At 40.0% G+C, this 25,195-nt stretch overlaps 3 protein-coding genes across 3 annotated transcripts in view; 1 reads left to right on the forward strand and 2 right to left on the reverse strand.

The window, feature by feature from the left end:
* The first annotated feature begins 96 nt into the window (after positions 1-96).
* On the forward strand, positions 97-11,085 carry cse1l (CSE1 chromosome segregation 1-like (yeast)). Its single transcript, XM_033966700.2, has 25 exons — positions 97-186; positions 794-885; positions 963-1,105; positions 1,200-1,301; positions 1,375-1,520; positions 1,616-1,706; positions 1,787-1,894; positions 2,008-2,100; positions 2,180-2,347; positions 2,430-2,559; positions 2,640-2,705; positions 2,781-2,983; positions 3,113-3,197; positions 3,272-3,333; positions 3,408-3,544; positions 3,613-3,716; positions 3,794-3,891; positions 3,969-4,119; positions 4,210-4,418; positions 5,671-5,768; positions 5,849-5,934; positions 6,004-6,085; positions 6,184-6,330; positions 6,566-6,797; positions 10,587-11,085. Exons 2-25 carry the CDS (start codon positions 801-803, stop codon positions 10,674-10,676), a joined length of 2,916 nt encoding a protein of 971 aa, XP_033822591.1. The 5' UTR covers positions 97-186; positions 794-800; the 3' UTR covers positions 10,677-11,085.
* A 133-nt stretch (positions 11,086-11,218) lies between these two features.
* Positions 11,219-12,634, reverse strand: LOC117371097 (retinol dehydrogenase 10-like). The gene is given in 8 exon segments (XM_033966704.2): positions 11,219-11,343; positions 11,415-11,546; positions 11,611-11,756; positions 11,822-11,920; positions 12,184-12,344; positions 12,347-12,500; positions 12,502-12,543; positions 12,545-12,634. Coding segments are annotated over 8 exon segments (945 nt in total). The 3' UTR covers positions 11,219-11,222.
* A 3,879-nt stretch (positions 12,635-16,513) lies between these two features.
* LOC117371629 (potassium voltage-gated channel subfamily B member 1-like) overlaps positions 16,514-25,195 on the reverse strand; it is a 28,154-nt gene continuing 19,472 nt past the window's right edge. The window contains exon 2 of the mRNA XM_055221950.1: positions 16,514-18,761. Within this exon, the coding sequence (XP_055077925.1) occupies positions 16,929-18,761 (1,833 nt within the window). The 3' untranslated portion in view covers positions 16,514-16,928. The remainder of the gene's footprint in view (positions 18,762-25,195) is intronic.

Consider the following 25,195-nt stretch of genomic DNA (forward strand, 5'->3'; position numbering starts at 1 on the left):
GCTGCCATGGAGCAGAAAAATAAACTTACCTTTCTGAGCACGTGGGCGGGTCCAGTTGCCTGAGTATGACTTGTGCGCATGCGCTGTTCACTGACCGCGCAGTTCTTTTTTGCTCAGACATTTGAAAGCTGGCACAGGGAGCACCTCTGAGCAGGGCACTGTCCCACACTCTGAAAGCCTTTAAAGGTAAGAGCTTATAGTTTGACGTGAGGTTTATACGCCACTGTCAGTACAGTGTCCTTTTCATGATAGGGAGAAATTTCTGCATAAAGGCGCTTATTCAATCTTCGCTAAGTTTGTATGTAGCACAATCTAGCAGGCTAACGCTAACACCGGGCTGCTACAGCACTCTGTCCACTCTTTAGTGATGGAAAATGCATCCTTTGCAAGCTTTAATACAGTTTTGTGATAAACCACAACGCGACGTAAGAGCGTGAGCCCCCTCTATAATCTTCATGTTATCCACTCGAAAGTTTAGCACAAGCAGGACCCAAAAGCTAGATGTGTGTCACACAGCATGCTAACGGCGTAGAGCCATTCAATGAAGCTTGGTCACCTAGATTAGCCACAGCTAGGCTAACGTCAAACTCAAAATAAAGTGCCAGCGTTTTATCACATTTCTGGGCAGTTTATTTTCATACACCTACACCTCATTAACCTCGATATTTAGTACTTCTATTGGCCTAATGTATAATAAATGCTATTAGATTAGTTTTTTAAATACCTGATGTATTATACGATATATTATATTCTGTGTGATGCAGCGATATTACCCCTTTTTTTTCATTCTCAGTTAAAACATGGAACTGAATAATGCTAATCTACAAAGTCTGACCGAGTTTCTCAGGAAAACACTTGACCCAGATCCTGCAGTCAGGCGCCCCGGTAAAGTCATGTTAAACTTACACACACCATATTGGTGACTTATGTTTTGACGTCTAACTTCTGCATTTGTCTCTCAGCTGAAAAGTTTCTTGAGTCCGTGGAAGGAAACCAGAATTATCCTTTGTTACTGCTCACATTACTGGAAAAGTCCCAGGACGGAGTGATCCGTGTCTGTGCTGCAGTGACATTCAAGAATTATATCAAAAGGAATTGGCGGATTGTAAGTGGAAAATCTGTGCATTGTTCACTGTTAAGTTTTTAAATGCTGTGTCAGACACATGTTTTTGTTTGGTAAATCTTCATTATTTTCATAGGTTGAAGATGAGCCCAACAAAATCTCCGATGCAGACAGAACTGCAATCAAGGCCAACATTGTTAATCTCATGCTCAGTAGCCCAGAGCAAATTCAAAAACAGGTATGTTTTCATCTGATACATAATAACTTCATTTGGTTGGAGCTTTGAACATGTTTGCTTTTTACTTTAACAGTTAAGTGATGCCATCAGCATCATTGGACGGGAGGATTTTCCTCAAAAATGGCCTGACCTCTTGACAGAGATGGTAAATCGCTTTGGAAGTGGAGACTTTCACATTATTAATGGAGTACTACGAACTGCACACTCCCTTTTCAAGAGGTACAGCTCACTGTCACCTGTGCACAATGGCTGATGTCTAAACTGAGAAAATATTGTACTAATAATGCTTTTTTTTTTTTTTTTTAATATTAAAGGTATCGTCATGAGTTTAAGTCTAATGAGCTTTGGACAGAGATTAAATTGGTTCTGGACACATTTGCTCTGCCACTGACAAACCTGTTTAAGGTTTGTATTTTACACAATGTACCATAAAATTTTTTATGTGAAACGCTTGGTTGAAACGGTTTTGCTCTTATGATTTATAGGCTACTATTGAATTGTGTCAGACCCATGCTACAGATATTAACGCCTTGAAGGTCCTCTTCTCATCACTCACACTGATCTGTAAGCTCTTCTACAGCCTCAACTTCCAGGTCAGTGCTGTTGCATTATACACTAGTCTATACTCTGAGGCTCTTTATTTTCATTGTCGTGACCCACATTGCTTATTGAACATTGGTACATTTTCTTTTTTGCTGTTGTCCAGGACCTTCCAGAGTTTTTTGAGGACAATATGGAGACATGGATGACAAATTTTCATGCGTTACTCACAATAGATAATAAACTTCTTCAAACTGATGTAAGTTATTATAAATTGTATGGCCTGTATTCAAACCAGTCTGTTGTATGGTTTTCACTGCAGTTTATCACTTTATCAGGATGAGGAGGAAGCAGGACTTTTGGAGCTGCTTAAGTCTCAAATCTGTGATAATGCTGCTCTTTATGCTCAAAAATATGATGAGGAGTTTCAGCCTTACCTCCCACGCTTTGTCACTGCCATCTGGAACCTTTTAGTTTCCACAGGCCAAGAAGTCAAGTATGACCTGGTGAGAGCTCATTCTTGCCTGTATTTATTTGAATATATATTGTGAAATGAATAAAGATTGTCTTGTGTTTTCTATGTTGCAGCTTGTGAGTAATGCTATCCAGTTCTTGGCATCTGTATGTGAAAGGCCTCACTACAAACATCTATTTGAGGACCAAAATACACTCACCAGCATCTGTGAGAAGGTCATTGTGCCCAACATGGAGTTCAGAAGTGAGTCAGTTTTTGTTTTACCTTCTGCTCTCAATTCCAGAAAGATGTTAGAGCGATACTATGCCATTTCTATTGTTCAGGTGCTGACGAAGAGGCATTTGAAGATAATTCAGAGGAATATATTCGCAGGGACCTTGAAGGATCTGGTATTTCTATACTTTACATCCAGTTATTGGAGTAATACTGAATATTACTGATTAATCTGTCTAAAATGTCCCCAGATATTGACACTCGACGAAGGGCAGCTTGTGACCTGGTGAGAGGTCTGTGTAAATATTTTGAGGGTCCTGTCACAGCAATCTTCTCTGGTTATGTGAGCTCCATGCTCACAGAATTTGCCAAAAATCCTGGAACAAACTGGAAACACAAAGATGCTGCAATTTATTTGGTCACTTCATTGGCATCCAAAGCTCAAACGCAGAAGGTGAATGAAATTAATAGATTGATTTGAGGCTTGTAGAATTAATTCTTGTCTATACAAATAGAATATACACTTTTACCAAACAGTTTTTTTTATTTAATCTATCTGCAAGTTAAATATTTCTTTCACCAGCATGGGATCACACAGGCTAATGAGTTGGTCAATCTAACAGAGTTCTTTGTGAATCACATCCTCCCAGATTTAAAATCGCCCAATGGTAAGAAAAATGTGCACACTTGTACTTAAAAGTTAAGCCAAGACGGGTTTGGCAACTTGTTTTTTTGTTTTCAGTTAATGAGTTCCCAGTATTAAAAGCAGATGCCATCAAGTATGCCATGATTTTTAGAAGTCAGGTAAATGGTGCCTTGATACATTTTGGTTCCTGTATGAAAGTCCACTATTAACTTGTAATTACTTCTGTCATCAGCTTCCCAAGGAGCATCTGATCCAGGCCATTCCTCTGCTCATCGCTCATCTTCAGGCGGAGAGCACAGTACAGCACACCTATGCTGCTCATGCTTTGGAGAGGCTGTTTACTATGAGAGGCCCCAACAACTCCACACTGTAAATAATCTAAGCAATACTAACACCATCTTTTTGGGTTGTTGTCTGACTTTGTGTTTTGGTTTCAGTATTAGTCCTGCTGAGATGGCACCTTTTACAGAACAACTTCTCAACAACTTGTTCAAGGCGCTGGCTTTTCCTGCATCTTCAGAAAATGAGTATATTATGAAAGGTAATGGTGTGACTCTTGTTATACACATGAAGAACAAAACATCATCACTCTTTATTTCTTTTACTTTATTTTCATAGCGATCATGCGCAGTTTCTCCCTACTGCAAGAGGCCATAGTCCCCTACATTCCCACATTAATTGGTCAACTCACTCAAAAACTTCTCTTAGTCAGCAAAGTAAGTCCTCCTTTATTAATTTGCACTCAGAACTGTTTTTTTTTCTTTAAACCTTGACATTTTATTCTTTTTTGCAGAATCCCAGCAAGCCTCACTTCAACCACTATCTCTTTGAGTCCTTATGTCTGTCTGTGCGCATCACCTGCAAGGCCAACCCTGCCACTGTGAGCAGCTTTGAGGAGGCACTTTTCCCTGTGTTTACCGAGATCCTCCAGAATGATGTCCAGGGTATGTCCCTCTGTCACATGATCAAGTTTATACTGTAAACTTTAAACAGTAAATCATGTTAACCTCCATTTGTTTGTCTTTCATTTGCAGAGTTTCTTCCATATGTGTTCCAAGTGATGTCTCTGCTCCTGGAGATTCACTCCAACACGATTCCCGACTCATACATGGCTCTGTTCCCTCACCTGTTGCAGCCGGTGCTCTGGGAACGAACGGGGAACATCCCTCCCCTTGTGCGTCTGCTGCAGGCCTATCTGGAAAAGGGAGGAGTTAGTATTGCCTCCAATGCCGCAGACAAGATTGTGAGTTTGATCATGCATTAGTTGGTATACTGTGCTTGTGTCTGCTTAGTGATGGGATGATAACCAGTATTAAGGTATACCGCAGTATTAAAATGCCACAGTATCAATTCTGAGGATGGGCTTCTGACAGTATTGACACCTCATTTATTTGACTGGGTCTGTGGAAAAAGTTGTGCTCTTCAGTTGTGCCATTTTATTCCCTTAATGCGCTCTTGATGTGAGTCCTTATGTGTGGTGTATTTTCCCTGCTTCACCCTTGCTTGAATCTGTCTTGCAGCGTGGACCACGCCACAAACACCCATGTACACTCGTAAACACACACATAGTTAGGAAGTGACCTGCTAGCCTTTACTATAGATGTCTGATACACAGACTTTTATTACACTTTAAATGTAAAGAAAGTAGGCACGTACTCTGACTGTGCCAAATGATTTTGGCATTCACAGGACGCAGACTTCACTTGTGCTTTTTATTTATATAACTGAGAGTAAATGTGTGAGAGTGGCATGTCACTTCATCGTCCTCTCTTCTCTTCTGCACGTTTTCCCTTCTCAAACTTGACTATGTGTGGCTATCCTAGTGTACGTAACTGCAGGCTGCTTTTTTCCCCTGATATTAATTGATGTTGTGTTTCACCAAATCACTGCACTCCAAAGTACTGCATAACCAAGCAGCGATTTATCATATACAAACACTTTTTTAACATAAGAATTCCCTCGTTTTCGTTAAGTATTATAAAATATGCAACTCCACAGTGGGGTACTGTCATACCATAGTATTTTTGGTCACGATTATCGTACTGTGGAAATTATATTCCGTCTGATACGTAGTTAAAATCTGACACCTGTGGATCATTATGTTTAATGTAATTTGCTCATTTTAATTGTAATAATCTAAAATGACTTGATAAAAGATACAAGTCCACTGACATAGGAATAGCAGCACATCACGCTAGTGAGTAATGTCTTTTAAACATTTTTTTCATTTGTACCAAAATGACTATGATATGTTGTCAAATTCTAGAAGAAAATAAAATTGGAGAAGGACATAAGTGGGCACATGCCGGTGGTGAAAATGAGGAAAATAAGTTATAAAATATTGTTCAAACATGCAAGAATCACTCCAAATTCACCATTTCATTTACCCTTTCCAAGTTGTAACGACTAAAAAGCAGACCTATTATGCAAAATCAAATGTTAAATAAGGGGTGAATTTTCCTGTGTATTAAACCCTAACTTTTATTCTTCCGTAGCCTGGGTTGCTTGGTGTTTTTCAAAAACTTATTGCTTCAAAGGCAAATGACCACCAAGGATTTTACCTTCTCAACAGCATCATCGAGCACATGCCTCCGTAAGTTTACATTCACAAAATATTTTGTGGTGATTTATTAATAGAAATTACAGATTTTTACTTCCTGAATTTTATTTCAGTGAGGCTCTTACTCAGTACAGAAAACAAATCTTCATTTTGCTGTTCCAGAGGCTCCAAAGCTCCAAAACGACCAAATTCATCAAGAGTTAGTGCAAGAATTTTGTGGCTTGTTTCATCGATTTTGATACTCATTTTAAAATTTTATTTTCGTCAGGTTTCTTGGTTTTTGTGAACTTGTACGGTGTAAAGTATGGAGCCATTGCCCTTCAGGAGATTTTTGATGACATACAGCCAAAGTAAGTACAAAGGAATGTGTTCACTTTAATGCTATCAGTAAAAAAAAACATGATGCACATATTTTATTGTATTGTTAATGGCATGAATTATTTTTCAGAATGTTTGGGATGGTTTTGGAAAAAATCGTGATTCCAGAGGTGCAGAAGGTTTCTGGATCAGTGGAAAAAAAGATTTGTGCAGTTGGCATTACAAAGATTCTGACTGAATGCCCTGCTATGATGGACACAGATTACACCAAACTTTGGTAATATACAAATTTGAACTTGGATAAATAGTTGAAATTCATTTTTATAAAGTATTATGACTATTGACCACTCACAGTTGTCTCATGGTTGCTGTGAGTGGTAATTATTTCAATTCATTCAAAGTATCCCCTCAGGTATTTCACTTGCAAAGTACTACCACGTCTAGAACAGGACTAAACTGGGCCCAAACCCTGACTAAATCATTTACAACTCATAATGTCTGCATGTGTTTAGGACTCCTCTGCTCCAAGCTCTCATTGGTTTGTTTGAGCTGCCAGAAGACGACAGTATTCCAGACGATGAGCATTTCATTGACATAGAGGACACTCCAGGATATCAGACTGCATTCTCACAGCTGGCCTTCGCAGGGAAGAAAGAACATGACCCAATTGGAAATGCTGTTGGCAATCCCAAAATCCATCTGGCACAATCACTGCACAAACTGTCTACTGCGTGTCCAGGAAGGGTAAGTTTTACCCTAGCCTAGTATAAAGACCGACTTGTGCCCGAATTCTACCTTTCCAAATTCAGATGCACACTTCAAACCAAGAGGTCTCAAGAAACGGGGAAATGCGCTGGTGAAAAACTCATAAATGTCATTAAAGTGATTATTAATGACATTTGTAAGGGCAGAACATTGTTCTTTAACCCCTACAATTAAGGGGCATTTTGGTGAAATTGCCCTTGTTCTGACCTCTCCAAATTAGAATGATAACCATTATTGAACCCTCAGGAGTATATACACAAGTTTGAGGTCTTTGTAAAGGTAACACCCACTAGTTTTACCAATAGGTGTCAGAATCACTAAGTATGTGTGGGAAGCATCTATACACTTTTGAACACACATAAAAAATTATTTTTCTTGTCCTCGCCTGAATTTTTTTGTTAAGTTGCAGAAAGTAGGTAGCTGGGGACAAAAATACACTATATCTCAAATGAAAATACTGTTGACCTCTCACATTTCAAATTTGAGGACAATATCTATTTAAAAAAATCCAGGCATTTTATAGAGAAACTTTTGATTTGTATCCAAAGTTATCCAAAACCTCCAAATGGAGACATTTGTAGAACGTTTGGGGAAAAAAAGCAATACCTTTTGAATGCTTCAACCCACAGACATCAATGAGGGCTCTACTGAAAGCTTACACTCAGAGGAGTCTTTATCTGCACACCGAGCTGCTCTATTACTTATGTTTTGAAATGGCTATACAAATGTACATAATATAAAATGTATATTTGTATATAATATATAGTCAAAACAAGTGGTATGGGTCAAAATAAATATATATTTACAAAGTTCACACACACACACACACACATCAAAATGTAAACGCACACACACACACTGCAAACTGAAAACGCACTGTACATGATTATGACTTCTCTTCTGTGCCAGTCATTATAGCATGTGCCAGTCTCTTTGTAGCTGGAAGCACAGGGGTATATAGCAGGTTAAACATTTCACTGGAGTTTTGGCATGTCACTTCCTGCACTTCAATCTGCCTTGTCTTGTCACTGCCCGGGTTGATGTACACAAAACGATGATGTTTCTCCCTGGTTATTTCTTCCTGTTGGAGCTGGCAGAGGCAGGAGCCATCAGCACACAAGACAACAGTTTCTCTAAAGGCCTTTTGGTGCATAGGTATTTTACCCTTTAATTTACAGTGCCATTGTGAATGTCTTCATTCTCTATAAAGGACAATGTCCACAAAATGGTAAAAAAAAAAATGTCTTGCATGGCACAAGATATTTTTTGTTTTTGTTTTGTGCAAAAAACTTGTATTAAGTGATCAGCGCATCTGATCAGCGTCACCCATGTAACGTCACCCAATGCATTGGAAACAAAGTACAAAATTGAGAGGAGGTGAAGTAATATATCATATACATATCCATAATCATCACACAAAAACAGTAAACAACGCACCATGATGCAGGAATTACAGACTGGAGCTGCGTCTCTACACTGTACTCCACCTGTGTACAGTAAAACATGCCAAACTGTACATCGTCTTCAGTTCAGCTGTTCATTGGCTGTTAGCGTGAAGGATCAGTAATGAATAATGTGTAGTAATTGGTTGATTCTACAACGGTGAGAGCGAGTGTAAACATTCTACGATATTTGATTGTCAAATTTTAGGTGTCAATCAGAAGATAACATTTGGGTTTATCACTGAGCAGCACATTTATCTCTGCTTATTGTTGATATTTGGCAGAATATCAACGGATCAGACAAAGTCTGATCCGTAACTCTCCAGAGGAACGTGCCAGAGCGCGCCTCACCCATGTGCACAGATGAGATGCTAAGGTGTGCACATCTAATATTTTAATTTATTTGTAAACTGCAGAATAAAAAAATATTTTTCAAATGATAGACAAATGATGTCTAATCCATACAGCTAAACACAAACGTGCCAGAGCGCTGGGTTCAAATGCGCACTATGTGTACAGAAGTAATGCTAAGGATTACACATGATATATTTGACCTATAATTATGTCAATAGCAGAATAAACCACACTTACCGATCGAGAACAGCATCCAACCCATTAAAAAAATAGTCTTCTACTCCTGAGTCCACTGTGTGATCTTCACTCTTTGCCATGAACCGCTCCACGTCAGATGCCTCTAGTATTGCACAAACATCCACGGGGTCCTCAATCGCCTTTTTGTTCTTTTCGTCATGTTTAGAACTGCAAAACTATAGTGTGTAAAATGCGCAGGAATTACACCTGCAGTCTTTGGATACACTCGGCTTCGTTTGCGCATTGGACAAGCTCTGTCTGTTTACAGAAAAGCAAAGCATGTCATACATCGTGTTCTGCTGCTCATTGGCTGTAAGGGGAAAAGTTCACTAAACGTGTGTAATGTAATTAGTTGATTCTACAAGGAGGAGAGTAGAGCGAAAACTTTCAGCCATCTGTAGCACTTATCTGTTGTCTGGGGCTTCAGTGACTTACAGCCCACACCTTATTGGCCAACCTTGTCAGCACTCTGGCGATTGGAGGTGAAAATGGTTTGCATATTCGGAAAGACGAGCGCTGTAGCTTTAATCTGATGTGTAGATTGTGTGGATGATGCTGAAGTTTATGCACATTGCTGTAGTGTTGTAAAATATTGGACAGGCCCGTGACCGGGCCGTGAGCTCTCTAACAGGTTGTTTTTGTTTGCACGATGGTTATTTGCTCCAAGTGGAACAACTGTATGGTTTCTTTTGCCACGTATCCAGCTACATTGACATTGCACGCCCCAGTCCATCTGCTCTGCCACTGTGAAGTGTTTAAACTTTACCGGAGTAATAGACCCGAGTTGTATTTTATTTCACCTTTAAGCCAGACATCAGAACTGTCGTGAGCCGATTCATGGAGGTCAAAGCATCACGACCCAGGGACTGCTTCCCTCTCTTCTGAGGTGAGGGAGAGGACTGCACGGGGGAGGAAAATATACAGTATGGAATAAGTCATTTAGCTCATTTAACTAAATATAAAAGCTTATAACTACAGCATCAGTCTGTCCAAGTTCACAAGCATCATTACTAATTAAAGCATAATCATTGGTGCGTTGTAATTGAGCTTGCAATATGGATGTAATTCAGCAATATGACAGATGGTTATTAATTTTCCCTAAATATAGTCCCGACCATATACTAAGGCTTGTATAATATGTACCACACTACTATGTAATACATTATAATAGGCTACATGATTATACTAGGCTATATATTATGTTATAATTATATTATGATCATTTAAAAAAAAAAGAAATTAATTCAACATATGCATAAACAACACCACATATCTCTTGGCTTGTTATAATTGAAAAATAAGCAGACAGAACAAGGGTTGTCCCATTCCAAGTGCTGTGTGTTCAGCCCTTCCACTTAGCTCTCATTTTGAAGGAGTGGGGGAAGGGGTACAAAAGGGATTGAGCCTTAATTACCTTGAACCATGGCTAGTATTATCATTGTAATATTTATCCCTTCATGCCATTTCCATCCTACCATGGTGGCAATAGCCTATAAAGTGCTACCAGTTTTATAAGTTGATAAAACATAAGGCTCCTACAATGACAAATGCTCATTTTTATTACTAATTCATGTGATTGAAGATTGACCAAATGGAGGATTGTTGAAAGGAAGACACTTGTGAACTTGTGCTAACATTTATAAAATGCACAGACAAACAATGTGAAAAAGAATCAATTCTGTACATTGAAAAACAAAAATGATTTGTTTTAAGATAAACCTTTGTTTTTATGCAGGTCCCATCTATGATCAGCACCAGCCTGAATGCAGAGGCACTCCAGTACTTGCAGGGATACCTACAGGCTGCCACCGTTCAGCTGGTTTGAAGACGATGTCAACGTACAAAGACCAATGCACTGCAGGACAATTCAGAGGCAAAGTCTTTACAGGTTTGGATTGGCAACAGTTTATTTTCCAGAGAAATTGATCACACATGTTTCTGGAAAAGGATTAAGGGAAGACCTGTCCAAAGATTGTCAGAAATCCCACTACAGATCCTGTGCTGGTGTGGGTCAAACAGACAAATGACTGCTTTAGCATAAATTTCAATTGGCAGTAGAGGGGAACCCTATTGAGCACGTAACATCTGAGACATTAGTGCTTTTTCTATGATTTCATTTCTTTTTACGGTTATTGAAGACTGGCCTGTGGCGCAAACATTATTAATTTCTCTTGCATGTTACCTCTAGAATAATGTCACCGTTTCATGTGAATAAAAAGAGGCACTTGTTTAGACGTGTTACCTCTGTTACTTTTTTTTATAATATCACCATTCCCTTGTGGTTAATCCATTCAGGATGATTTTTACAGTACATGACAGTCACAAAGCAAAATCCTAATTTACATTTCTTCAGCCCTCTGATGGAATGATACTATTCTTGGTTGATATCACCATTGGACATCTTCAGTTCAGTGTTCTTGATGAAGGGAAGCATACATTTGTCTCCTCCCATAAAACGGTAAGTGGCAACATTAGCCTCCCAGGGTAGCAGCCTACAAAACACGACCAAATATTAAAAATGTCCTAAGGAGACAAGTTTGCTTTATTGTATATTTGTACTCACGCTCGTGTGAGAAAGGGGATGTACATGAGGCGAGGAATGCAAATCATTTGCTGCTCTGACAGAATGGCTTCCATCGATTGTTGCACTGTGTAGAGGGGCTCCAGAGGGGGGATTAGACACCGTAACTCCTGCCTATTAACAGAGGTTTAAATATGATTTTTGTTACTGGTAATTTATACAGAGTGTCTTATCTCACCTTATCTCACAGCCAGCAAACATCCCAGTGTCCACTATATATGGACAAACTAAAGTTGTTTTAATTCCGTCCATATTTTCAGCATGTAGCTCATGAGTCAGGGACTCATGAAAACCCACAGCTCCAAACTTGCTGGCACAGTAGTCCTGAAAGACATGCATAGAGTCATTGACAAATGGATCATTTGTTTAGCTTTTCCAAAGATCATTACCTCTACACAGGCTGTGCTGAACAAGCCCAAAGCACTGGCCACAGTTATGATGTGCCCATGGTTCTTAGATTTCATCGGAGGCAGAAAGGTCTTTGTCATCTGAAAATTAAAAAAAGAAAATTGCACTTTGCATCTCTCATTAGACACATGCTTATGTGACGTTCTATCTGTAATGACTTTACTGACTCCTAATCTTTATAAAAAGGATCAAAGTCACATGCAGCTAACCCTGCTGTTACCTCTGATAACCCGTGGCTGCTGCCTTTGAGCTTTCACACATGAGTTCACAATCACAGCATCAACACATGTTATATAATGTTCGTCTATCAGAGAGGCTCTGCGCCTCTGTGCGTGAGTCTTACCCCAGAACAGTGCGGGCAGTTCACTAACAGCGTCCTCTCCAAAAGTTCATCTGGACAGTCCAGCAGCCTCCGCCCTGCCACCACTCCAGCATTGTTGACTAAAATAGTCACGTGTCCCACCTCGCGCCTCACTCGGTCCGCGGTGTCATAGATGCTCTGCTCTGGGACAGGTCCACGGTGTACGCGTGCACCTGTACGCCCAGCTCGCGGGCCAGTTTTGCCGTCTGTTCATTGGCGGCAGTGTTGCAGTCCCACAGCACCAAATGCGCCCCTTCTTTGGCGAACTCCAGAGCAAAGAGGCGACCCAGTGCGCCCCCCAGCCCCGGTGATGAGGCACAACTCTCCGTCTATGCACTTGAGGTCTAGGTCGGAGCACAGTGTTGAGCACGGCGCAGAGGATGGACACGGTCAGGTTTATCAGCATCAGCAGCAAGTCCACAATGAACAACATCCTCCCTCAAGGCGCGGGGCAGCTGTGACCAACTGGAGCGAACGCATGTAGTGCCCCGCTGTGAAGTCACACTAGATGGACATTTTATATAATCTGAGTGTAAAGGATTATGACAGCGCCAGGGACCAAAGGGGCGTTTGTCTGGGGACGGGGGAGGCAGACTAATGCACATGTCCTTAATTATGGAGACATGCCTTAAGCGATTCTAATAACGTAAGTGCACAACAACGCTGACATTAAAAAAAAAAAAAAAAAAAAGTACATGCCAATTGTGTAAAAAGTGTAACTTGCCCACAATTGAAGTTTTGGTGTGTGGTCAAAGCTTTAAGATTAGATTATTTATTTCATTTAGTTTATATGTGTGTTGTTTGCTGTTGGTCTCATGAACACTTTATTATATCTTTACCATTGACCCTTCAGAATATCTGCACTAAACTGGACACTTTATAAAACCGATCACCTTAATAAGTCATGTTTGCACTGTTGTTCTGATGTTGTATATATTTTCTACCTCTATATTATTTTATTTTTAACCATATCTTTTTTAACTTTATGCATGCCCTTATTTGTACTTATTCAGTGTTTTATGTTGCACTTTATCGCCTAAGTAATTTCCTAGTTTGTGAGCTGTGTTCACTGACAATGGCAAGTTTTCTGATTCTGGTTAATTTATGAATAATGTATATTTACATAACGTTTATAATAATTTTGCACTGTTTATAACAGAATGGGTAATTTGGTAATGTATGTGTCCCATACCATTACGTTTGAATGGAGATTTTTAAATGTAAATTTATCTGTTTTGTCAAGAGCTTTATTCTAAATATTTGCCCGTGACCGGGTCGTGTTGCGCGCACATTCAACTTTTCATTTAAGTTGTTTATCTCCAAGGCACTTTAATATGCCCCTTGACCTAAACAGCTTACGTCGTGCAAGTTCACCGTGTGCAGCTTTTCCTCAAACACGTACCAAACCCAAACTTTATTGACATGAGAAAGGTTACATCACCTACTTTCCAATTGAACACAGGAGGGCGCTGTTGACCTGTAGCTCGGGATGAGATTCAATAAACCATCACATCCTACTCCTTCCACACAGTGTAGAGGTCTACCAAACAGTTGATTTATTTTTTTTTGCCTGTAAATTGTGACCTTAACTATGTTTAAATGACTTTTTGTGGCATGTAAAATAAGGTGAACCTAAATTGGCAAACTTTGCTATAATCTTTACATTTTCTTTACACTTTTTATAAAAAAATGGGAGACTCAACTGCCACAAGAACTCCTGTCAAGTGCACAAAATGTTTTTGAAGTCTGCATTCAGTATGCAATTCAAGTATAAAAGCTGGGCCCGTGTTGATGTCACAGTAATGCGTCCTTGTCACTGTTTTTTCTTGAAAATGTGCAGTTGTGAAATGGTGGAGCAAATGAATGACACCCAGGTCACCAACTAATTTGTCATCATTTATTAAATATCATTCAGTAAAGGGAAAAACTGCTTCAAAATGATACATACCTAAAGAGATTTTTTCCAGAGAATATTTACATGTTTGTCAAAGGTCCTTCGTTTACTGCTACATATGTTGAACAACAGGAAATCACAAAGTTCATCTGCTACAAAGTCAAGTATGAAACTGTACAAAATGCACACATCCCACACTTTTAAGGGTAGCACACAGACAAATAGGACCTAAAATCTCTGTTTTGGCTTTAAACCAGTGTGGACAGCTGAACTGTGCTTTTGTATCTGGAGAAATGTACATTGTGGTTCAAGAAATCCATAAAGTGCAGTTTTAAAGGGGCTACACTGAACACCTGATACGGTCTATGGCTTGTTTTTAGTGTTCTGTTGTGGTGGCAAGAAGCTGAGGTTATTACATATCAGGCATAGCATTACAGCCTCTTAAGTAGCCATTGTTTTCAGAATGATGAGAAATGATGAGACTGTTGCCATAATTATTAACATTTACATGCAAAATGTTGAGGACTTTTCATTCGAAAGCAATAACTGAAAGCTGACACCCAGGAATAATGGGTGATGAAAATGCTATGACAACTTTTCAGGCCCATACAGATCAAGCTCTGCTTCTGACAATGCACAATTTGTTACTTTCTAATAATGTAGTAATAAACACTGGTCAAAGTATGCTGAGCATCATGGATTACTTTACCAGTAATGCCTGATTGTAAGCATGACCATTTTAATGTAAGCGTGAATTTGGAAAGCAACTGCTCTAAACTGACAAAAGTGCATTTGAGTTTTTCTGCTCTGCTAAGACTTTCCCACTTGGGATGATATTTATAGATTCACAAATCCTTTCAAAGTCATGCACAAGACTCCAAAACATGACGATTAAGCTTTAGGATATTCTGTAGTGTATAGTTTTCCATTGAGTTATAGGTGCAAAGAATTAATTGGTACAGCAAAAAAAGGTGAATTTCTAGCCTTAAAACTCCTCAATTATATCAACATGGTTGCAATGCCTTAGCAGAGGTCTGTGTTACTCTCATTTTCAAATTATAAACACACCTGAACAGTGCAGAGTAATTTAGTCTAAGGCTTATAACATGTATAAATATAAATGATCCACTCCACTCAACCATCACCATGGAAACTGTAGTTATTAACACTGAATACCACACCTGTATGTTTCTAATATATGTGGTGTAGATTAGAAGAGTAGGTGGTCGCTGGGAACTACAGAAATGCTATTTCTTCAGCCATGCTGTTGTTTAGGGGTCACCAAAGGCACAAAAAGTACATGTGACAAATTTAAGGGGGTAAACAGGATCTGTTCTTGCCCTATGACATCAATTTAGAGTTGTTTTGTTGCTGTTGTTGGTATACCATTAATCTTTACTAATAAAGACAAAATTTTGAACCAATGAGTAAAAAGGTAATAATACTGGGACTGTTTAAGCCTAAGTGTTCTTCTTTGCTATTGTCTTGTAATACAAATCATATTGCACCATCTATTCCCTTTAATTTGTCACTGTTAGGGACTAACTAATAACGTGGTTACAACAATAGAGCAGAGAAAATAACATGTTAAAACAATGGCAGTGGAGCATGCATTAGATATCTTAAAGGAAAAAAGAAATCATGCATGACTCTAAACATCCATCAATGTGACAAGGAGAGGCAGGTGGTTGTAGTTGTGTCAGTGACTTGTAGCAGAAAGGATAGGAGAAAAGAAACCCTACTATATTTCAAAATCTCATCTCATTTCTCAATTAAATTGTTTTCTCGGAGGAGAGAGGCAGCGCAGCCTAGATACTCTGTGGTGGTATGTTTTTACAATTTAAAATCAGATTTTAAAAAGTACTGCGATTCCTCCATCTTGGGAACAGCTTTGTACTGCAGAGTTTTGTCCTTTCATTTGTGTGAGCGGAGCTCAAAGCCAAGTTAAAAGTTTGTTTCCTCAAAAGTTCAATGGCTCGACGTTACAGGGGGAATGCTGTCAGCTGCATTTGACCAGACAATTCTTTGGTTCTTCATGTTACACAAAGGACCCAATTTGGACATTTTATCGGACAATAGCAAAACATTACAAACAACTTCCATCATGAAATGCAGTATATCTTAAGAGTGCAAAACTATATTAGCACAATGTTTCATGTCCTTGAATTTAGAAAAGTCTTACAAATATATATTGTTTTAATTCTTATGCAATAAATCAGATTTTTTTTCACATTGTTACAGGGCCACATTTTAACTTGTATTAGCTACAATAAGAACAATGTTTTTTTTGTCCTATGTTTGTATCGCAGAGTGTAGTGTGAACTCTGATTGACCCCTGAAACAGAATAGCACGAACATAGAAAATCAGTAGATGAACACAGTCCTTGTGTGATAAAATAATGATGAGGTTAAGGTGCTGTATGGGCCCACAGAAAACAATAATGGACTTAAAGTGTCTTTACGCTGTAAGAATAACAAAATGCCCCCATTGGATCAAAAATCAGACAACCAAAAATGTATAGTTTGGACATAGAAAAACATTACTGTCCCTGTTTATATATAATCTTGCAATCACACAACAAACAGGCAAATGAACTAAGGCCAGTTTAAAGGAAGCAAAAATAAATGTTATCTTTATCATAAGCAGTTCAGAAAACACAATTGAAACACTCCTAGTTAGTATTTCAAAATGCCCATTGAGTCTTGCTACTTAAAATGTGGCTACTAACGAAAAGGAAAATATGAAAAATAGGTTTTTGCTTTGAGTCTACCGGCTGACAGACAAAACCAGTCTAAAGGGTCATAAGAGCTATAGTCATCTCAGTTTTTGAGTTCATAGTTTGTGGGTTAGATCTCTGTGCTTTGCGATTGCTGTAATATCTTTATGCATTGGAGCTGGTCTCCCTGATGTGGCGGTAGATTCCTGAGCCATGTGGTTATCCTGGCTTTCTATTCCCAAAGTATTGTTGCTCAACTTCCTCTGAGTGTGATTGGAACGCCGTCCAACCTTGGGGCTGCTATTGTCCAGGAGTCTTCTCATGGGGTTCGCACTTGTGTCGTGAAGGTGCTCCTCTTCATCTGTGTCTGCGTCAATGAATTTGCTTATTGACGTATCATGGAATGTGAAGATGTTTGGGCGAATGTACTCTGGGCTTTTGGTGGGCGTTCTGCTACTGGCGGTGGTGTACAGAGACACGTCTGGACTTTGAACAGATGAACTGTCTGCTCCTGACTCCTCCCCGCGTCGATAATTCACTCTTATCATGTTCGCTTTGTTGGGATGGCTGATGTGATGGTCTTGATAGGGATTTTGCATGGACATGGGGGTAAGAGAGCCCTGGGACCCCTCGTGATCTGCCTCTATGGTGGGCTCCAGGCTGGGGTTTGTGCTAACTCTTCCTTGATGGATGCTGCCAATTGGACTTTGGGAAAACCTTGAGCTGTCTGGAAAATCTGTGGCGCAGCTCATGAAACTGTCAATGCTGGAAATGCTCTTCATATCTGTCACTGGGTCTGTGGTGCTGCAGAGAGGCGCTGTTGGTATCGCTCCCATCTCTAGCTCCGCCCTCTGCCGCACTGGTTTGGACCCTGTGCCTCTGTCCTTACTACTCTTCCCCTGTGTATCTGACAGGGACATCTTGTTATAAACCTCCTCCAGTTTTTGAGCACTCAAATGTTGCGGACTGCTGGATGTCTTGACTTGCTCTTTGAATGTTGAGTCTATGTTCTTGGTGGGACTACTGTTGTTTGACCTCAAATTTGACTGATCTTTAACATGCATATTTGGAGATACGTGGTTACCCTGTGGCTTCTCTTTTTTGTTTTCTATAGTTTCTTCTACCATTACGTCCATGAGCTCCATGCCATGGACAAACGCATCTTTAATGTTCATAGACACGATGCTACCATTTCGCTTCGCCCTCTCTAAGGCCTCTCTTCTCTTAATGGCTTTCTCCTGGCGCTTCTGCTCTTTGTAAAATTCAGAGAAGTTATTGACAATGATGGGAATTGGTAACGCGATCACCAAAACTCCAGCGATGCAACACAACCCTCCAACTATCTTCCCTAGTAAAGTTTTTGGATAGATATCCCCATAGCCAACAGTTGTCATTGTGATAGTAGCCCACCAAAATGAAGCTGGTATACTTTTAAATTTGGTGTCCTCTTCATCTTTTTCAGCAAAAAACACCAAACTAGAGAAGATCATAATCCCCATGGCGAGGAAAAGAATAAGCAGTCCAAGTTCGTTGTAACTCCTTCTAAGTGTAAAACCTAAAGACTGTAGACCCGTGGAGTGACGAGCTAACTTAAGGATACGCAAGATTCGCATGATCCTGAAGATCTGCACCACGCGGCGGACATTTTGAAACTGCAACACACTTTTGTTCGACTCTGTTAAAAATATTGTGACGTAGTATGGAAGGATGGCCAACAGGTCGATGATGTTCAGTGGACCCTTGAAGAACTTCCACTTGTTTGGGGAGGAGAGGAAGCGAAGGAGGTATTCCATAGTGAACCAGGCGATGCACACGGCTTCCACATGGGCCAGCTGGGGGTTGTCTGTGGGCTGCCCGAACTCGTCCGTGTCCTGGAGCTCTGGGAGGGTGTTCAGGGACAAGGCAATGGTGGATAGCACGATGAAGAGGATGGAGATGATCGCCAAAATCTGAAAAACAAAAATAAGACACTGTAAGACAAATAAGTTACTGTTAGCCTACGTACAATAGTTTATGTATGCTAAGAAGTATCAATTATGTAGAGCTTCTGCCTGGAGCCAAGATCAAAACCTTTTAATAATTGGGGCTCCAATTTTAATGATGTTGCCCTTGACTGAGGACATATTAAAATAAAACATGTATGAGCAGACCAGAATAGAGTATCACAACATATGAATTAGTCTTGCTTGGCTAAAAACAGAGGGTAAAATTTTAATAAAACAAAATGGAAAAAGATATCTGTAATTCCTCCCTGTGTAATAGCAAAACGTAATTCCAACCTATTACTTTAAAAGCATCGAACATAGACAGTTTTGTCTTGGAAAGCCTACTCTAAAATATAACAGCAGAAGTTAGCCAAAAACATTGTGAAAGTTACAGGCAAAGTGAACAATGTCAAAGAAAAGAGTCATATTCTCTTTTAGAAACTGTTGTGTCACGGCTCCTTTTTGAGACTTTAATTTACATTCCACAAGGGGCTTTAATAGGCTATAATATCTGCTAACACTACCATTTTCTCATAATTTGTGAGCATTTTACCTCCATGACTACGTTGTGTGACTTCTTAAAATGGCACGTCAGACTTTGAAAGCTAACATGATCTCAGGGACTGTGTGTCTATGTGCGTGTGTTTTGATGCACTCTGATGAGACACTGGAGCAGGAGGCTGGGAGAGCTGCATGTTGTATTGATACATTTTTAAAGCTCCCCTGCCTCTGCTGCTCCTCACTGTGTTATCCCCCACAAATGCCTACAGCGATGAATGAGAGAAGCGGAAGCAGTGTATGACCAATAATACAGTATCCTACATATATATCTCTTTTTGGAGTAATTTATTATAGGATAATTTACCTCATCTTATAGGAATTTAACTCAATATGAAACTGAGTCGTGTTGAGGTTGATGTACGCTGGAATTAAAGGTGAGCTATGTCACCTTTCTGCTGCTCGAGGGTTCACCATGTTAGAAAATACTGCTGTTGAACTCTGTGTATAGAATTGACTTTAGTGTCAGATTGTACAATGATTTGGGAAAGCTCAAATTGTTCATAATCATCAATACAGTAACCCATTATAATTACATCGCGTGGTCGTTTGAAAAAATGGAACAAAAAAGGCATTTAATATGTATTGTGAAGGGTTGACACACACATTCTAGCATCTATGTGTACATAATGTAACAACGCAAGTCTGCTGAAGTCATGAAAGTATTTTTAGTAGTTTGTTGTAATAATTTATTGATAGTTCTCTCCCGCCACTGTAGCTAACCACTGTGTCATCACCCGCTGTTCCCTCTATATCCAGGGCTGAAAGAAGCTACAATGTGTGACATGTTGTACAATATGGTGCACAGAGAAGAGGTAAGCCCCACTGACACACTTGAGCCAGCTACTAATGATATAATCTCATGAGCACAATAGAGTCTGGCCTGTTGCACTGCTGATTAGGGAGGTGGTGGATCCGTAACACACCTATTATTCCTGTCCCAGTTGGTGTGAATCCAATGCTAAGGTCTAGTGCATGGAGGCAACGTCCTAAGCCAATGGTAAACACAGGATTACCCATTGTCACCAATAAGCGGTCATAAGCTTTAATTGAACCAGACAGGTAACTTGTTTGTGCACCTACCTTGACCTTTTGATTAGGCTAACCCTGTTACATTGCGGTGCTTTGGTGCATTTTAGCTTCGGTAGGAGTTCAACCTGTGAGAGTGAATTTAAAGGGCATAGCGAAATGTTTATGCCCTATTGGTTTCTTAAAATAGCACACTTCTATGTTAGGACACCCAGGAGACACCAATGATGGATGGGAACTTTCAGAAATGACCTGACGTTAAGGAACTTCCTAATCACACTCCAGGGAATCAAACAGCTGCTGTCGTTGAAAAAAATGAGTTGCACTTGTAAAATGATTGCAAGAGTCTAGACAGGTTTGAAAAAGTTAGAGTGTTGGCAGCATTTTAATAAGCGCAAGGAGATTGAAGACGTGTGGTCACTACAGCAGTCTCAAATAGTTTGTCTAGTGGAAAGGCAACAGATCAGGGCTAATATAGCTTGACAGACTAGCCGCTCGTGTGCATCCCTAATGAATCATGCTGAAAACAATAGACGGTGTGAAAAGTGAACCTTGGATATGCATTGTTTCTTGCATGTGTGTGTGAAAGCTAGCACAATGTAATATATAGCTCTACCACATTCCAATCTCACTCCACTAACACCTCTCTTTTCTTCGCACCAGCGCTGCACGCCAACGGGGTCAAGACCAGAGCAGATTACAAGGATGTGGGCTCTCGGGGTAGAACAGCACTTTACACAGAGCTGCAGGGTCTACTGAGGCCTCATAGTGTTGCATGTACAGCTTCAGAGTTCTGTGACACTTTGTACTCTGATGGGACTAAATGAAATCAGGCAATACAATTTTATATATACGATTTTTCAAGTTCACAGAGTTTAGCTCTAGAGAGGGAGAGGAAGAGAGAACTACTGTACCAATGTTCCCTTTCCGTTATTGGCTGCATTAATGTGGTCATGCTAGGATTAGATTATAGTTATTCAATTTGACATGGCAGGCCAGAAGAAAGCATTACAATGTTCAACCTAAAATGCATCAACAAACACGACTCAACAAAACAACAAGTGAGATGAAAGTACTTCCATAATTGTTACTGTTAGTGATCAAAACTTTGCTGATGAAAGTTGTTAATTTGTTCATGTTGTCCACTTGTACCTAGAGTCTCTTAATATCCCTTTAAGTCTATTATAGCTGCCATTTAAACACATTTATTGGGTAAATTACAGCATTTAGAGTTATATAAATGACATTGAACATACTGTAATGTGCTGGTTTTAAATTACCTGAATGAGCTATTTGTTTGTCTTTTTGATTTATTGCATAAATCACAACAAAAAAGTTCAAGGAATTGCAAAGACATGTTTATCTTGCAAACAATATTAATCAGCAAAGACAATTTTTCACCCAGAGTAAAAGCAATTGGCACTCTGACGGTTAAATGGGGAATTCAACCTGGAAAGACTCAGGCATGAAAGAAAAGTATTCATATGCTTTAATGAATGAGTTATCTTTGGTGCCCAGACCCCGGCAGAAGACATTGTGATGAAGGGTGTGCTAGTTAGATGATGTTTAGGAGATGTCTTCACCCCCAGGCCTGGACACTGGAGGTGGCAGAGGTGAGGCTGAGGTGAGTGAAGGGAAGATGAGATAATGGGAAGCCGAGGGGGTGCTGAGGAGGAGGTGGGGCGTGGCACAAACTGAAGCAGCCATGCATCTGTGATTGGGGTTTAAATAGAGCAGTCTGGGTGAAGAGGAGGTGCAACGAGCAGCGGGGGTGAAGGCTGAGGAGCAGGTAAACTATGGAGAAGCAGTGAGTAGACGGGAGTGCAGTCAGGTGTTCCAGGCTGAATTCAGTTCAGTTTATTTGTCATTGTCACAAAAGAACAACGGAATTGTGTTTGGAGCATCCCATAAAGTGCAATCCATAAATAATAAATACCCTTAAACCCCAGTGTAAACATTTGACCCAGTGTGGCTTCAGTACAACATGAGACAGTCTTGTAGCAGCTATGATGGTGTCAGTAAGGTGCACAAAAACAAAAACAGGGACATACAGACAGGGACCTTGAGAATAATGACAAAATGCAACAATGCAACCAGTTCAGTGTTATTGAGAGTTGGATGTGGTTTTTGTCCGTGTGAGAGGGGGGCCAGAGAGGGGCCGGATGAGGGGAGAGGGGCAGAGTTCAGGAGCCTCACAGCCTGTGGATACAGACTGTGGCCAGTCTGGATGTTCTGGCCCGTTATGACCTGTACCTTCTCCCTGAGGGCAGCAGGGTGAAAAAGATAGTGCGCAGTTGGTGAGTGATGTGATCCCGCAGGATGTTGTGCACTCTTCTCAGACAGCGAGTGGAGAATTTACGCTAGCTCCATTTTTTTACTATGAAATTATGACCCTGTCCAGCAGCTCAATTTTAAACAATGTACATTTTTGAATTTTTCATGTGAACACAACCTATTTAGAAAGAAGAGGCAAACATTTTCATCTATTCAATCTTTCTGCTGTTTCAAACCAAGATGCTAATAAGGGACAGGTACAAGGTGATTTTAGGGTAAATTTTCCTTCTTACGCAAAAAAACATAGCATCAGTGCTTGGCTAAACAGGGCACTCCCTTGTATCATATTCCTTCATTAGCTCCTAATGATGAGCGCTGGGGTCACGAGGGCATCTAACCCATTTCCTATTTGCATAAAACATGGAAGTAATTGTGATTTCACAAGAGAAGCGCACGTTCAGTAAATACCCACCCAGCTGTCCATAACAATATCCACTCACGTTTAGTAATTAGGCCCAAACCTGCATTCCCCACAGGCCAACAGGCAAAGCAAGCTGAATATTTAATACCCTCCTCAAGTGCAAGCCCATCCCATCCTGGAGAGGCTGTGTGTGTTTGGGTGGGTATTTATAACTTTGTGTGGACTTAAATCTGTAGCTTATATGCACTCAATTCATGGGTATCTCATGCTGCCACCTTAATGAGGACAATCATAATGTAAATCCATTATTAGATAAACAACATGGTTTAAAGTTAAGATATGGGTTCAGATAGGCTAAGGCTAGGGTGTACCTAACGTTTAAATGTGAAAAACTAATTTAAACAGTTTGTAGTAGTTTTGCCCTCATGTTAACACCAGCTAGCATGTCAACCATGCAGCTCCTGATTATTGGACAATAAAACGCTTTATAATCAAATGCAGAAGAATTTTGCTCAAGTAAATGGTACAGGGCCTTTGAGGTAAGGTAAGTAGTGACTGCGGTTAAAGTAAGATCAGTCAACAGGAAATTAATGCAACTCAATGCAATGTCCACAAAAAGCATGGAAACCCAACTCTTGTGTGTGAGTGTGTGCTCACTGTGCCATGACTGTGAGGTAGTAGCCAGAGAGCTAGCCTACTTTTCCCTCTGCTTTCACAAGGTGAAGCTTTCGACTCATGCATGATCGAAGAAAGAATGGACTCTGAAGGAGAGCTGCTGTAGTACAAGGCTCCTCAGAGGACCTCTCCCACCCGAGCAGCTCTTAGCCATTACTGCCTAAAGAGACAGCACTCTGCTCCCAACATCGGAAACGTTACAGTGCCCTTTACAGGCTCAATTAACTTTCTGTCCTACAGATTTATTTCTTTATTTTAATCATCTAATAAATTATTATAACATTGCCAAAATGTTGAGGATTTATATGGTGGCATAAATAGTTCATAAACACTCACTGAATAGCAAAGAATAGCCCAGGCTGTTCTGGCTCAAAGCTCCTGAGTCACATGATTCACTGGAAGCAGGTCTGTCTGTTCAGTCCTTGCATAACTTAGTGCCCCTGCTGTGCCACCCTAAGGAACAAGTGAAAATAGTCTGGACACGCCCCTGACAATGTTCTTGTCAAGTTCAGAAACGTTTTGCCCTGTTTGAAAGTCTTGACAGAGTGAGCGCTGCACAAAATTGACTTTAGCTGGTTCTTACATTGAAAGGCTAGTTTCTGCATTCTGTTGTTTGTTTTCTTGCTTTTGCTTCCTTCTATACTTATACTTACTTTTACTAAAATATCTAAACTCCACTTAGAATCCTGACGTGCATTGGTTTAGTGTTTATGTGAGAGAGTCTGTCATAAGAATATTTGCGTCAGACTGTGGGTAATCCCAGGGCTTTCCTCTGCGTCACATGGAGCCTCCTCTTGTTTGTGTTGCTCTTGTTGTAAACTGGATTTGTCCTTTTATTTCAACAAACTGAACCAGCCTTTTTAGTCATTCTGAGTCACTGCTTTATGTCATGACTGGGCCAAACTAAAGATGACGGCCTTAATCCACTTAAGTACACTGTTTTGAAATACACCTTCTCGCTCACACAAGGCATTTGTTGTTATTATCTTAAGGATATCTTTGAGTAGAATCCTCATACTGGGATACCTGTCCTGGTAAATGAAGTATACATTGGGACATTTCCTCCCCAGAGGAAGTAATGTGGAACTTTCCAGAAAGAAACCTCAGGCTCTTATCAAGTAATTAAACTAATTAAAGCGTGCTACTTCGGTTTTATTCAAATTAATGAATGGTTCTTACCAGCTCTGAGCTGACTGAGCCATTTTGTCAAGGCTAAAGTAATGCATCAGTCCAAGGATGTAAATGTTATATTTGCCAGGTATAATAATTATAATTCTTGTATTTATAGCATAGTGCAGTCAGAAATATAAAAACGCACATATATATAAAAATGTCTTCTTTGGAGGTCGCCTCTAACATTGCTCGAATGCCTCTGTCCTGAGCTAGAATGACATTAAGCATTAGTCACGGTGGCAGCCCCTCGCATGCCTCACAGATGTGC

The sequence above is a fragment of the Periophthalmus magnuspinnatus genome, chromosome 5, assembly GCF_009829125.3.
Source record: "Periophthalmus magnuspinnatus isolate fPerMag1 chromosome 5, fPerMag1.2.pri, whole genome shotgun sequence".
Classification (NCBI taxonomy): Eukaryota; Metazoa; Chordata; class Actinopteri; order Gobiiformes; family Gobiidae; genus Periophthalmus; species Periophthalmus magnuspinnatus.

Excerpts from the sequence above, each read along its gene's own strand:
- cse1l (XM_033966700.2), top strand. The coding sequence starts at position 801 with ATGGAACTGAATAATGCTAATCTACAAAGTCTGACCGAGTTTCTCAGG. Across the intron at positions 2,348-2,429 it reads AAGAAGTCAAGTATGACCTG|CTTGTGAGTAATGCTATCCA; the intron begins GTGAGAGCTCAT and ends TCTATGTTGCAG. Across the intron at positions 2,984-3,112 it reads CCAAAGCTCAAACGCAGAAG|CATGGGATCACACAGGCTAA; the intron begins GTGAATGAAATT and ends TTCTTTCACCAG.